Here is a 13,337-nt window from a genome sequence, read left to right on the forward strand (position 1 = left end):
CCGGACAATATTAGGAAGACTGTTCCAAAGTTTTGGTGCTAAACAGGAGAAGGATATAACGCCTGCAGTTGATTTTGATATTCTAGGTATTATCAACTGGCCAGAATTTTGAGATCACAGTAGACATGAAAGACTATAATGCGTTAACAGCTCACTCAAGTACTGGGGAGCTAAACCATTTAGTAATTTAGTACTTTGTAAGTAGTCCGCAATATTTTAAAATGTATACAATGTTTAATAGGGAGCCAATGCAGTGTTGACAGAACGGGGCTAATATGGTCATAGAACCTCGCCGGAGGTGGTACGAAAAAAAGTACCTGGAAGCAGGTACAGGTACAACTTTTACACAGTGGAAAACCACTTCCTGGTTCTAATGAGAACTCTAGCTTCAGCGTTTTGGACCAACTGGACTTTGTTTATTAATCAACCACCCAGTAGAACATTACAATATTCTAGTCTTGAGGTGATGAACTCATGAACTAACTGTTACGCATTTTTCATTGAAAGCATATGTCGTAATTTAGATATATTTCTAAGATGGAAGAATGCGGTTTTACAGATACTAGAAACGTGGCTTTCAAATGAAAGACTGGTATCAAAGAGCACACCCAGGTTCTTAACCGTCGACGAAGGTTTGACAGAGCAGCCATCAATTGTTAGACAGTATTCTAGGTTAATACGTGCAGAGGTGTTTTGCCCAATAATTAGAAACTCTGTTTTTTCAGAATTAAGTTGTAGGAAATTACTATAGTCATCCAAATTTTTATATCAGCTATGCATTCCGTTAATTTTGTGAATTGGTGCTTTTCGTCGGGGCGCATGCTTCCGCATGTACAGGGTGAACAGCAGCAGTCCTAGTACTGAGCCTTGTGGTACTCCATACTGAACTTTTGATCGATATGACATTCATTTACTGCTACAAACTGATAACGGTCAGATAAGTATGATTTGAACCATGCTCGTGCACTTCCACCAATGCCAACATCATTTTCGAGTCTTTTTAAAAGAATGTTGTGGTCGATGGTATCAAATGCAGCGATCCAGTAACACTAATAGACAGATAGCCTACAACCACGATCGGATGATAAGAGCAAATCATTTGTAACTCTAATGAGAGCTGTCTCGGTACTATGATATGGTCTAAATCCTGACTGAAAATCCTTGCAGATACCATTTCTTTCTAAAAAGGAACATAGTTGTGAGGATAGGCTACTGCCTTTTCTATTCATTTTGACAGAAAAGGTAGATTTGAGATCTATTAGTATACTTCTTTTAAACTAAACATAAGAAAGTATACTTTAAGTCTACATTTTATATACTTCTCAAAAATATACTTTATGTACTTCTCAGAAATATACTTAAAATTACACTTAAGTGTACTTGACATATACTGAGAGAAAAGTCCAAGTATATTTGGCCAGTACTTGTACTCAATCTTTTGATCGAGATATACTTAAAAGTATTAAGTAGTCAAAGTATACTTGGCTTGTAGTTGTGTTAACTCTTTTGATCGAGTAGCCAATTAAATATACTTTTTTTACATCGTTTTTCATATACCGTCTTATGAAACCTACATTGTTTGAAAATATTGATTAGAATATTGATATAAAAAAGATATGTTTCTAATTCTGCGTACCTGATTCTGTAGGATAGTCCACTGGTAGTGTATAGGAATTATACTCTAATTCTACTTTTCTCCACCATTGACTGAATTTTCCAGCCATCCATGTTTTCACTGTTATACGGTAGGGGGCGCTATGACACATCTCTTAGTGCAGAATCTCCGGATCAAGATACAGGAGAAGAAGAATCTGAAGGAAGTAATATAAGATTGCTCTCTCAAATGTAAAATAACGTGATCATCAAACATTAAACAGCGTGTAAATCAAAACTGCTTAATATTACCAAATGAAATGAAGCGTAATCCATGAAGAGAAAACGACTGTGAAGCTTTGGGGGTGTTGGACTCGATCTACTCCATCTGTGTTTTGATCATCGTCCTGAATCTGATCAAGGCGTAGTCTTTGACAAAAATGTGATTTTCTCAACTTTTTTTGTTTAAAATGTTGCCTTTTCTTGAAACTTACCGACATACAAGTGTTGATAAAAAAAAAAAGCATGAAGCTAATAAAATGTTGTTGTTTTTTAAATTAAAGTACAGTTAAAGGTATTTTTTAATATCTACATTTGAACATAGTAGTATACTGCAAGTGCAAAAATAATATATAAATAGTAAACTATAAGTATAATGTTATGTTCACTTAAAGAAAACTTACAAGTATACTTGCAGTATAAACTACTAAACTAGTAGTTTACTGAGAGTACACTTCAGTGTGTACTTTCATAAACTAAAAAAATGTACTACTTGTATTAAAATAGTAAACTACTAGTATACTTATAAGTTCACTTGTAGTACAGATGCATTACAAATGAGAAACCTAGTTGTGTACTTAGAGTTAATTTTCTTACACTTATAATACACTTAAATGTATACTTTTATATACTAAAAGTGGGCCAATTTAGTCCCAAGCAATATTGAAATATACACTTACAAGTTTACTACAAGTACACATTGATATTAGTATACTTACTACATAAAGTATACTTAAAAATATACTTTAACATTACTTAAGTATACTTCATAAAATTAACTTGAAGTAAACTTCTTTTTCGTAAGAGTTGACTAATTCTCTAGGATCAAGTTGGATCAAGAGGTTTAATAATAGCCAGCTTAAAAGTTTTCGGTACATATCCTAGTGACAAAGATGAATTAATGATTTTAAGAAGAGGATCTATGACCTCTGGAAGCATCTCTTTCAATAGCTTAGTCAGTATAGGGTCTAACATACATGTTGATTTAGATGATTTAACGAGTTTAGTAAATTCTTCATCTCCTATAGCAATGAATGAAATTTGCATTGAATGACTATGACACTACAATGCACTGCCTGATGCGATACTGTAGTAGACAGTTGCAAAGTTATAATTTTCTCTCCAATATTATCAATCTTGTAAGTAAAGAAGTTATTAAAAGGTGCATTAAGCAAGATTCTGAGTTTTTGCAGAACTATGCCACCTCTGGCGGCAAGCGAAACTGCAGCCAGAGATGTGCACGCTCACTAGACAAAAGTTTTTTTTATCTTACGTGGAGTTTGCGTTGGTGTTTGAAATGAACTACAAGCAAGTCTCTTACAATCCATCTTCTACGGAGAATGCCGGCGAATACACAAACCTACCAGACATAGCTATGTGAGAGTGCCGTGAACGCGCATGACGTCACGCCCAGTCTAAAATTCCGGCCCGAATCCCTCTTATTTATTTTACTTTACAGGATTATAGAGACAATCTCAGTGATCAGAGAAGGGCTCATTCAGCCCATCAGGCAATTGTTTAAGCATGTATGGGTTAGAAAACGGGTATTTTTAACATGAAAAGTTGCTTAATGCACCTTTAAAGTCATTACTGTTTGGAAACGTCCGGTGTTGAAGCTTTATTCTTCGTTAATTTAGCCACTGTTTCAAATAAATACCTAGGTTTGTGTTTGTTTTCTTCTAAAAGTGTTGAAAAATAAGCAGGTCTAGCTGTTTTAAGGTCTTTCTGTACGCAATCGTGCTCTCTCTCCATGAAATGCAATAAACGTCTAATTTTGTTTTCTTCCAGCTACGCTCCATTTTTCTGGCTGCTCTCTTAAGGGCCTGAGTGTGCTCGTTGTACCACGTCCTTTAATCTTCTTTAAGCGCAATGGAGCAACTGTGTCTAAAGTGCTGGAAAAAAGAGAGTCAATCATTTCTGTTGCAACATCGAGTTCTTCTAAGCTATCTGGGATGCTGAGGAGATGAAACTGATCAGGAAGATTATTTATAAAGCAATCTTTAGTGGCAGAAGTGATAGTTCTGCTATATTTGTAACACAGAGTCGGCTTTGCAGCTTTGGCTAAATGAAGTTTACACGAGACTAGATAATGATCTGAGATGCTCTGCTGAAGAATTTCAACGGCATCAACATTGATTCCATGTGATAATATTAGATCTAGAGTATGATTACGACAATGAGTAGGTCCTGAGACATGTTGTCTAACTCCAATATAGTTCAGAATGTCTTTAAATGCCAATCCCAATGCATCTTTTTCATTATCTGCATGGATATTAAAATGACCAACAATTAGAACTTTATCTGCAGCCAGTACTAACTCTGATAGAAAATCAGCAAATTATTAACTTTAAAGTTTCATTTGTTAATATTAGTTTACATGAACTAACAATGAACAATACTTCTAATGTTTATTAGTCTTAATTGATTTCAATATTTAATAATACATTTTTAAAAATCAAATGTATCTGTTAAAATTAGTTAATTCACTGGGAGCAACACACATACACACACACAGATGCATGATCACCCTTCTCTATTACTTGTGGAAATTTCACTGGATTGTATCAGCCTCTGTTCCACCTGCTACTCACATTTAAAATGAATTGTGACTTATCTGGTATCCTTTTCCAAACAATTTGGATGATAATCGTGCCTGTCTCACAAATACACACAGCTTTGACATAATGGTCTAAATGAGTTGAATAAAGTATAGTATGCAATTTATTAAATGCATGTTATTTCCATTCAAAAATATACCTTTTAATTGCTAATTCATCTTATTGTAACACTTAAATTCACACACACACACACACACACACACACACACACACACACACACACACACACACACACACACACAAACACACACACACACACACACACAGGGAATATGACTGCGTAAAATAAAACATGAATTTAAATACACATTGGAAGTAAACGGTTGTATCTAGTTATTTTTTAGTCTAGAATCAAAGTGTGAATTATGGGAGTGTGATGACAATATGCCTCTATACACTACATTAAATTTTCAATACACTACCTGTATAAGTGGAATAATTTTTATTTATTTTTTTATTTTAAAAAGATGTGTCTTACCCATTTATTTGATCAAAAATACAAGTAAATCAGAATGGGAAAATATGCATGTTACTGTATATTGCACGTTGCATTAATATGTGGATTTTCTGTTTAACATTTTCGTCTATATATGTATTTATTTTATTATTATTGTTTTTTAATCATTGTGGATACATCTTGTGGCCCTTTTGTAAGTTTACTGAGCCCTTTGGATGCCCGGTTTGTCCATGTTTGCAAAAATAGGTGTATCCTGTGTGATTCCTACTGAAAATGGTAATAAAATATTAATAAATAAGTCCTGCACAAACCATATAAACAATCTATATTTTACTATGGGACGGGTATATTACAAATTCTGAAGGCAATTCTGTTCCTGTAGAATATTTGACAGGACAAGTAGGACTGTACACTGACCTGTCCCCTGTCCAGCAGGGGTCCTACATGATCCCTGTTTATAGAACTACACAACATTTTTGTGTAACCATGACAGAAACCAAAAGATGTGGCTGTGAAAGGAAACACAACCACTTTTCAATTGGTGAAAGCAATTTGGAATAATTTTTGTATTTTCAATACAGGAGTTTAAAGCTCCAAAAACCTACAGCTGTTGCACAGGGATGTTCTCAGACTGTCTGTCTCTCGCCTCAATAGGATTACGAGACAAAAGTCTGATATTAAGTGAATTGTCAATTGCTCCTAACTGATATCATATATTTGCTAAAGCCATTGAGTAAATAAGTGAACACAAGATCACACTGGAATACAGTGAGAAAGGGTCTTCTATATAATGAAGGTACATTCATGCCTGAACTGTGATTTAAAGACATACGTATTTTAATAAATGTCAGGTCAGGGCAAACTCTCGAGTCTCAAGTTGTATTGTTCATACGTGGGCTTGTGTACATTCATAAAATTTGTTGAACACAATGTTCGGTTAGGGCAGTACAATAAAATTTAGTGGGGCTACCATTTATGTTTGATATTTAACTTTTTTACCGATCAACTTTCGCTAACAAGCCTTTAATGGGCTATTTAATGGCATGTTCCCATTGTGAAAACTTAAGTATTTTTTTTCCTGAGCAAAAAAAGTTATACTATTCAATAGCATTTTTGTTTTTGTTGTAAGTAAACCTATTTTGGGAAGTAACCATTGGACTATAAATGAAAACATCTTCCTTAATAACTATGCTTGTGGATCACAATCCAGTCATTTTTCTTGAATGCACATGTAAGTTAGTCCATTATTCATAAAATGTTCGTATTAATGTTGACCACAATAAGCTAGTCACAAATAATTATGTAGTGCGATAGGGTCATATGTATGGCACCATGTTAGAGGAATTCATCATAAGCTGATAATGACTTCTAACAAAATTTCAAGAATTTATAAAGTAAAAATATCAGTTATATTTTGTTTTTCCGATTCCTGGTTGGATTTGTGTAGGGCCTCAGATTTGCTTTATTAGTTTGTCACTGCATGTTGAATATGTTACAGGTTATTAGTCATAACTATTTGATCCCAATAACTTCAAAAGTTAAAAGTCATGATGTTTCAGCAGTGAAGAATGAACCTGAATGGAATGATCTCCTCTCACTTGGTTTTGATTGCATTTAAGAAAATTATTAAATGGAAATGGAAAATAAGTGACTGCATCATGAATTGTGCATCTGATAAAAAAGATAAAAAAGATCTATCTTTCCAGCTGCCCTGCAGCTTTACAAGTATCAGGTAATGGTTATTTAAAACATGCACAAGTCCTCAACCTCTCATTGTCTGTCATCAAATAAATGTTTACACAAAGTACAGAGAAATAGGAGAGCGAGCAAAGCACAAAATGTTATTTTATTTACAAAGTTTTTGTCTTACAGAAAGTAAAAATGTAGCTACAACCTTGATTTGTGCCACAGGCTGCCACACTAAAATTATGGCCCGCTTGTCACACAGTTGCTATAGCAATCGTATTGGGAAATTTGGAACAAAAACTAAAGGGGTAGGAAATGTCAACAAAAGAAAAAAGAAAGAAAGAAAAACACTTTCAACAAAATATTAAAAGCACAGACCCAAAACTAAATACCAGTCCCCAAAGGTTTTTGGAACACAAACGGGCAGGGGATTGACAGTGGACTTGTGGAATGCCGAGTAAGCCACCGACCCAGAAGGCTTTCAATTCAGCTCGTAGGCTCCATATGAACAGCTCCACCCGTCCGGTACAGTCTTGCCCCCACAGGGAGCTTAGCGCTTGGGTAAGGGGGAGAGAAAAGGTTGATGGGATAGCCAAGTTGTTGGAAAGGAAGGAGAGGGAAGGGTTGGTAACAGAGTTGTTCATTGGCTTTTAATCATCCTCGTCGTCGTCGTCATCATCATCATCATCATCCTCCTCATCGGCTTCTCGTTTTCGCTTCTCACCCTTTCCTCCTTGCACTTCGACTGAGCGAGAGAAAAACAATGTTACTTACTTAAAAATTGCTTGGACACCAACAGAACTAAAGGATGCCATAAAATCAGAAAAAGGTTCATTTGAATATCTCACCTTCATCATCATCATCGTCGTCATCATCTTCATCATCCTCTACTTCTCCATCCCGACCAAAGTCTTCCTCCTGAAAGCAACAAGCCATGTAATTAAATAGGTTTTCTGTGTTCTTAGTCTCCATAAATCAACACATAAAAGTCAACGCGTACCTCATCCTCTCCACTGCCATCCTCATCATCCTCCTCGCCTTCAACCTCATCTTCATCGTCATCGTCATCTTCCTCTTCATCAAAGTCCTCCTCATCCTCCTCTTCTTCTCCTTCTGTAATTAAAGCGACATAAATTAACACTGGTAACCCTAAAAAAAAAATTAAAAAAAAGAAAAGTAAACAGCTGTTTAAACACTGAAACAGAGCTGGCCACACCAACCCTCATCATCGTCATCATCGACTCCATCAGCTTCTCCGTCAGAGTCCGACGCCTCACGGTCATCCATATCGTAGCCGTCCAGATATGTGAGCTGCGGAAGGAGCTTGAAGACGCTTTCCCGGTAGTCATTCAAGTTTGTGACTTCGCAATTGAAAAGGTCAAGACTTTTCAAATGGTCAAGTTTTTTCTGCCAAAATGAACAGATCAATCACAAAACTGTACAACTCCATAATTTGTTTTATTTTCATTTCATTTTTGATGAGGAACACAGCTCAAATTTTTTGTACAATTAAAGGGATAGTTAATCAAAAATGTACATCATTTACTCATTCTTATGTCATTGGAAAAACTTTTTTGTTTTCTTAGGTGTAACACAAAACATGATATTTTGAGAAATGTCTTTTTTGGCCATTCAATGGAAGTCAGTAGCATCCACCTATTTTTATGCGCATTTTGGAATATTGAATAAAAAAATAAAAATAAAAACACTGGATGGAAACACCAAAATGGCAATAAATAAAAATAAAAAAACTTAATTGAGTCGGATACACTTTTTTTTCCGATAAGAAAACATGCGCATTAACTATCGTGGAAAAACATTTACTGAATAAATTCCGATTTAATTGAAATTTTCCGATTTTCCAATTCTCGATGCGAAAAAAAAGAAAAGAAAAAGACATGACTTTGCGATGGGACGGCATAACTAGACGAAACGACCTTGTTGCACAGCATCTGAAATGCTGTTTTGGTTGTTCTGTTGTCAAAGTGGTTCAGTATAATTACCTCCCAGAACTCTCTTACATTACTGCGTTCCCAAACAGCAGCATCTGCCACCGAAATCAAGATACCATGTTTATTGTGTTTCATCTGCGCGCTTTAAGATGCAAGTAATTTATTATATATGAAATTATTATATACAGTGGCTTCTCCTACTGCAGCAACTTCCATTTTTCTTAGTGATATTTAGCGCCAGTTTATCAGGAAGTGACGATTTTGTTCTCCTCGGCTCAATGGATGGATACCGTGCTTTATTTGCAAAGGTTTTATGCAATATTCCAATTTGGCGCAGTTTAAATTAACAACTTTGGACGGAAACATAACCAGTGGTAACCATAACGGTTTGGTTACCAAAATTCTTCAAAATATTGTCTTTTGTGTTCCGCAGAAGCCTTACAGGTTTGGAACTACATGAGGGGCATTTTTATTTTTAGGTCACTTTAACCCTGTAAAGCCTGACATGAAATAACTATCCGTAAAAATACAGTTTATTGAACCCTTAGACAAAATCCTAAAAACAAAATCCACAAAACAAACGTTTCCATGTGTCGAATATCACATTTGATAGGCTACATCAGACTGTTATAGTCAATATTGTACAAAACAGGAGATCATATGAGAGGAGAAAAAAAAAAAAAAAAAACTAAATTTCATTCAGAGGTCAAAACAGATCCAAAATATGAAATTTGGTGCAGTTACTGATATTTACATGGCCAAAAAGTAAGATGTAATTCTGACAGATTGTAATGCAAATCAATGAATAGGTTCAATAAGGCTAAGCTGCAGAAACTTTAACGTGGAAAACTATATGCAAGTTCATGAGACAGGAAGTCTGTACAAACCAAAGGTTCCAATGTGCTGATGTCTTTTAGTTTGTTGCCACTTAGGTTTAGATGTGTTAGATTGGGGAGTTTTTCAGCTAAAACATCAAGGCCACCAGAAATTCTGTTGTCACTGAGTTCCAACTGAAAATGAAAATACATAAATATGTCAGAGCACAAAGATAACTTTGTACTATAGAGATCAATAAACACAGTGTGTTATTACCTTTTTAAGTTTTCCAAGTTTAGGAAGGTTGGAAACTGAGAGAAGACCAACATTTATCAAACTTAGAAATTCAAGATTAACAAATTCTGCTGTGAGGCCTTCAATTTTCCCTTCATTTGATCTGCAGTTGTCAAGGACAAGTTCTCGTACCTAGAAGGATCCAACACAAGAGCAAAAATGTAAATACTGTAACTATTGTAACTACTGTAACTAACGTGTTAATAAAATACAACAACAATAACATGAAAGTATGTAAGTGCAACTAATTTGATCAAACAGGGGTGTTGGACACGCTGGCTAACATAGACATGTTCAATGGAGGCGACAAACTATGCTGGTTAAAAAGTTTCTCAACTGAAAAATAATAATAATGTGTTTTGCAAACAACTTGTATTTACAGAGTGGTGGGGCGTCTTGAGTTACCTTATATGTTTATATAGATTTTAGGAAATAATCTAACGTGAAAAATCATTGAACACTGTTTAAGCGGTTGCTGCTGTTGTATGGCCCGATGGCTCACTGTCGCAGCGAGTCACCAATGAGAAAACAGCAGATTACACGCCGACAGCCAGACAACATGGACATATCCGAAAGACACCACCGTCTTTTTTGTGAAATTTTGTGTGACAAACTGCAAATGGAGGGTACTAAAGCCCCTGTGTAAGATGGAAGCGATATGTCGATGGCGTATTCCTGCTGCGAAAGACGAAGACAGAGCGGAAATTAGTGAGACAAAAATGGAGAGTTTCTTTCTCTCATGACAACATGGCGCCTCCTCAGATACACTATGTTGACAGGAAAACTCTACATGTTAAACAAAACTCGAACGCTGCGTTCGAAAACCCGATTCTATGCGGTTACTCGGATTAACTTACATGATCATATTTTACGCGATGTTTTGTTGATTTTATAACTGAATTTATACATTTCCACCGGGTTGTCCAACCAAACTAGCACATGTAACGTTAGCTTCTTTTTACTCAGTCGCTCGTTTCGTCTTTGCAGACGTCATGCTACTTACTACATCTTTAAAATGTTTGAAAATCACCAGCGCGAGTAATTATTGAGTATACGCGTTAGTTTAATCGGTAGAGACGCGTGGGGAGTAATGGCGGGAATCGGTGTCTCGCAGCAGCAACAATTTAACGAATAAAACTCAACACCATCTCATTAATAACAAATACATGTGTTATATTACATAGTTAAAGACTACTTTTGATAATCTCTTTGCAGTTTAAAAAGAAACTTTTTTTATATCACTTTATTCATATAATCGATAAGCCTCGATGCCCTTAAAAATAAAATTAATAATGCGACTGTGTTCGTCAAATTACATATTTACTTTTCTTACTGAACCGGTGGTATTATTACTCTTCCTGAACATCGTAGGAAAGGAAGAGCTTTGTTGTAGTGTGATGGAGACCAAAATGTGACTGTATTTAGGAAAGTGTGTTAGTGTATGGTTATCTTCAGATATATCTGGTTTATTACTTTAGCGTTTAAGTGGATGTAATAAAGGGCGCCTCATGTTAGCAACAAACATGGCCACCACGGTGAAATAAACCATCCCATCCATATCGTACCACGCCGATGTTAAAACGAGCAAATATTAAGCATAAAAGCATGCTAGATCATGAATACACACATCCAGCATGGGGGGCATAAAATGCTGCAATAATGCCTTCAGCTTTCTAAACTAACGTTACTCGGTATAGCTTACACATTCAGGATCCTTTCATATCAAAACAAGACGAATGGACAACATTAATGCTGTGAATCTAACGTTATACACGCAGTACTTTCTCTGTGCCGGGGGGTATTACACGTGCTTACCATTAAACTACTACACACAGGTCAGTTGAAGTAGAAAGTAGCCCAGCTAGCATGGCTGGGCACAAAACTAAAGGTTTTGCTCAAAATTACTCACATCAGATGGTGTCCTGTTCCTCAGCTCCAAATGAATCCTCTTTTTCATGTCCATATCGCCCTCAAAAGTTGGACTCTTCCCTCTTGGGTTCTGGAGGAATTTCTGTTTAGCCCAAAAGGTAGAAAGATGCCTTAATGGAGGGAGAATATGGGACTGTATAATGATCTGAGCCCAGCGCCAAGTTACTCTGGGAGAGCAGAAACCATGGAGGGAAACGGCACTGAAACAAATATATACTCAATAGCGCCATCTCTGGCCAACGACGCGCACTGCAACCACACAAACAAGATCAACGACAGCAGTGCTGCATTACAGTAGCTTGCCTTTATGTGACATGAGAAGTTTGTCAACATTTTGTACTTACAGTAAAATGGGTTGGAAAGGTTCCATATATTTCATCATCTTGGGGAAACAAGCAGAACCCTGTTTTTCTGGCTGGGACAAAATGGCCTTTTTTTTATGCCATATCTTTGTTAAAACGTGTAAACATCAACATTTGATTTTCCTTGTTACATCAAGTTAGTTATTCTAGCTCAGACAGCCAATTTGATAGCTATTTTATATTCAAATGATATCTGCAAAAAAAAAAAAAAAAAAAACACCAGACAGCAAGATCTTAAATCCAAAATGTATCGTAAATGTTTCACTAAAGAGATGATATTAGATATTAATTTTTTCCAAATATTGTCAAATGGAGTGTTCTCTCATCAACTATATTCAATATATATATTTTATATTCCAGTTCAACCTGCAACACAGCCTGGTTAGGTGCAGGTAGATTGCAGGAACGAACTTGAATGACAATAATAAGAACACTCTACCGCACACTATTGACTTTATTTTATGAGTAAAATAGAGTAAAGTCAATAGTGTGCGGTAGAGTGTTCTTATTATTGTCATATATATTTTATACTTGATTTTCCCTATTATGCGTACTTTGTTGTATTCTTTCCATTATATTTATTTCATTAGGTTAACAGTGTCTGGGAAGCAAATCACTTCATACACTAGACTATTTACACCAACTATTAAATTATTCAAAATGAATATCCCCCCCCCCCCCATGTTGCTGCTATTGCAGATAAATAATCTCTGTGTGTGTGTTACTATAGTAATATGCCTCAAAACTGTATGATTTTAATCGGGTTGATATATTTTATACAATATATTACAAAATTAAAATATATTTGTGTCTTTTTTTCTATTTGCATTATTTGTGTTAATGTTATAAGGTTATAAACATTGTTTGCTGTTCAATATAGGATCTTGCCAGGAGAGGGCATCATTTTGCTTCTACGTTGTGACAAAAATTAAGTGAAACCAAGAGTAATAACTAAATAACAATTACAAAAGCATATGCAAATAGGTGTACTTTAAATAAAAAAACAGTCCTATGTAAGCAAACTATAAAGCACACAAGGCAGCAAGGACCAAAGAGGCCACAGAGTCAATCTCAACTCCATCATTCACAACTGTTCACAACAAATTATGACTTCATTAGCCAGACATGAACAAACTGTATTGACAAAGAAGAACAGCGGTCAAAGCTCACCTATTAGACAGACAGTTTCCCTGCAGGATAGTACTATAATAGTACTTCAATACTATAAAAGAACAGAATTATGAAAATCCCTGACCCAGTTTTAACATGGTAGGAGATTTGCAGGGTCAGCCATCTTATTGGTATCATTAAGACCAATGATTGCTCTGTTGCATAAAGACCAAAGAATATG

At 35.6% G+C, this 13,337-nt stretch overlaps 1 protein-coding gene across 5 annotated transcripts; it reads right to left on the reverse strand.

Annotated features, from left to right (window-relative positions):
• Window positions 1-6,775: 6,775 nt before the first annotated feature.
• On the reverse strand, window positions 6,776-13,304 carry anp32b (acidic (leucine-rich) nuclear phosphoprotein 32 family, member B). Of its 5 annotated transcripts, none has more exons than XM_081360934.1 (9): window positions 13,157-13,304; window positions 11,969-12,039; window positions 11,605-11,824; window positions 9,678-9,827; window positions 9,473-9,595; window positions 7,854-8,040; window positions 7,634-7,746; window positions 7,482-7,551; window positions 6,776-7,378 (listed from the first exon to the last, which is right to left on the reverse strand). In XM_081360934.1, exons 2-9 carry the CDS (start codon window positions 12,004-12,006, stop codon window positions 7,284-7,286), a joined length of 996 nt encoding a protein of 331 aa, XP_081217060.1. In that variant the 5' UTR covers window positions 12,007-12,039; window positions 13,157-13,304; the 3' UTR covers window positions 6,776-7,283. The 5 variants fall into 5 exon arrangements, with proteins under 5 accessions (XP_081217060.1, XP_081217062.1, XP_081217061.1 ...); XM_081360936.1 differs by having other exon boundaries at window positions 11,605-11,706; window positions 11,969-12,054; XM_081360935.1 differs by having other exon boundaries at window positions 11,605-11,706; window positions 13,157-13,302.
• Between the last annotated feature and the right edge of the window lie 33 nt (window positions 13,305-13,337).

Source organism: Scardinius erythrophthalmus, assembly GCF_964197995.2.
Source record: "Scardinius erythrophthalmus genome assembly, chromosome: 3".
Lineage (NCBI taxonomy): Eukaryota > Metazoa > Chordata > Actinopteri > Cypriniformes > Leuciscidae > Scardinius > Scardinius erythrophthalmus.

What these genes read in the sequence shown, in the direction of transcription:
- anp32b (XM_081360934.1), bottom strand. Translation starts at nt 12,006, where the DNA reads ATGATGAAATATATGGAACCTTTCCAACCCATTTTACT. An exon ending in CCTTTCCAACCCATTTTACT is followed by an intron (nt 11,825 to 11,968) that starts GTAAGTACAAAA and finishes TATTTGTTTCAG; the next exon opens with TGCCGTTTCCCTCCATGGTT. An exon ending in CGATGATGACGATGATGAGG is followed by an intron (nt 7,747 to 7,853) that starts GTTGGTGTGGCC and finishes CTTTAATTACAG; the next exon opens with AAGGAGAAGAAGAGGAGGAT.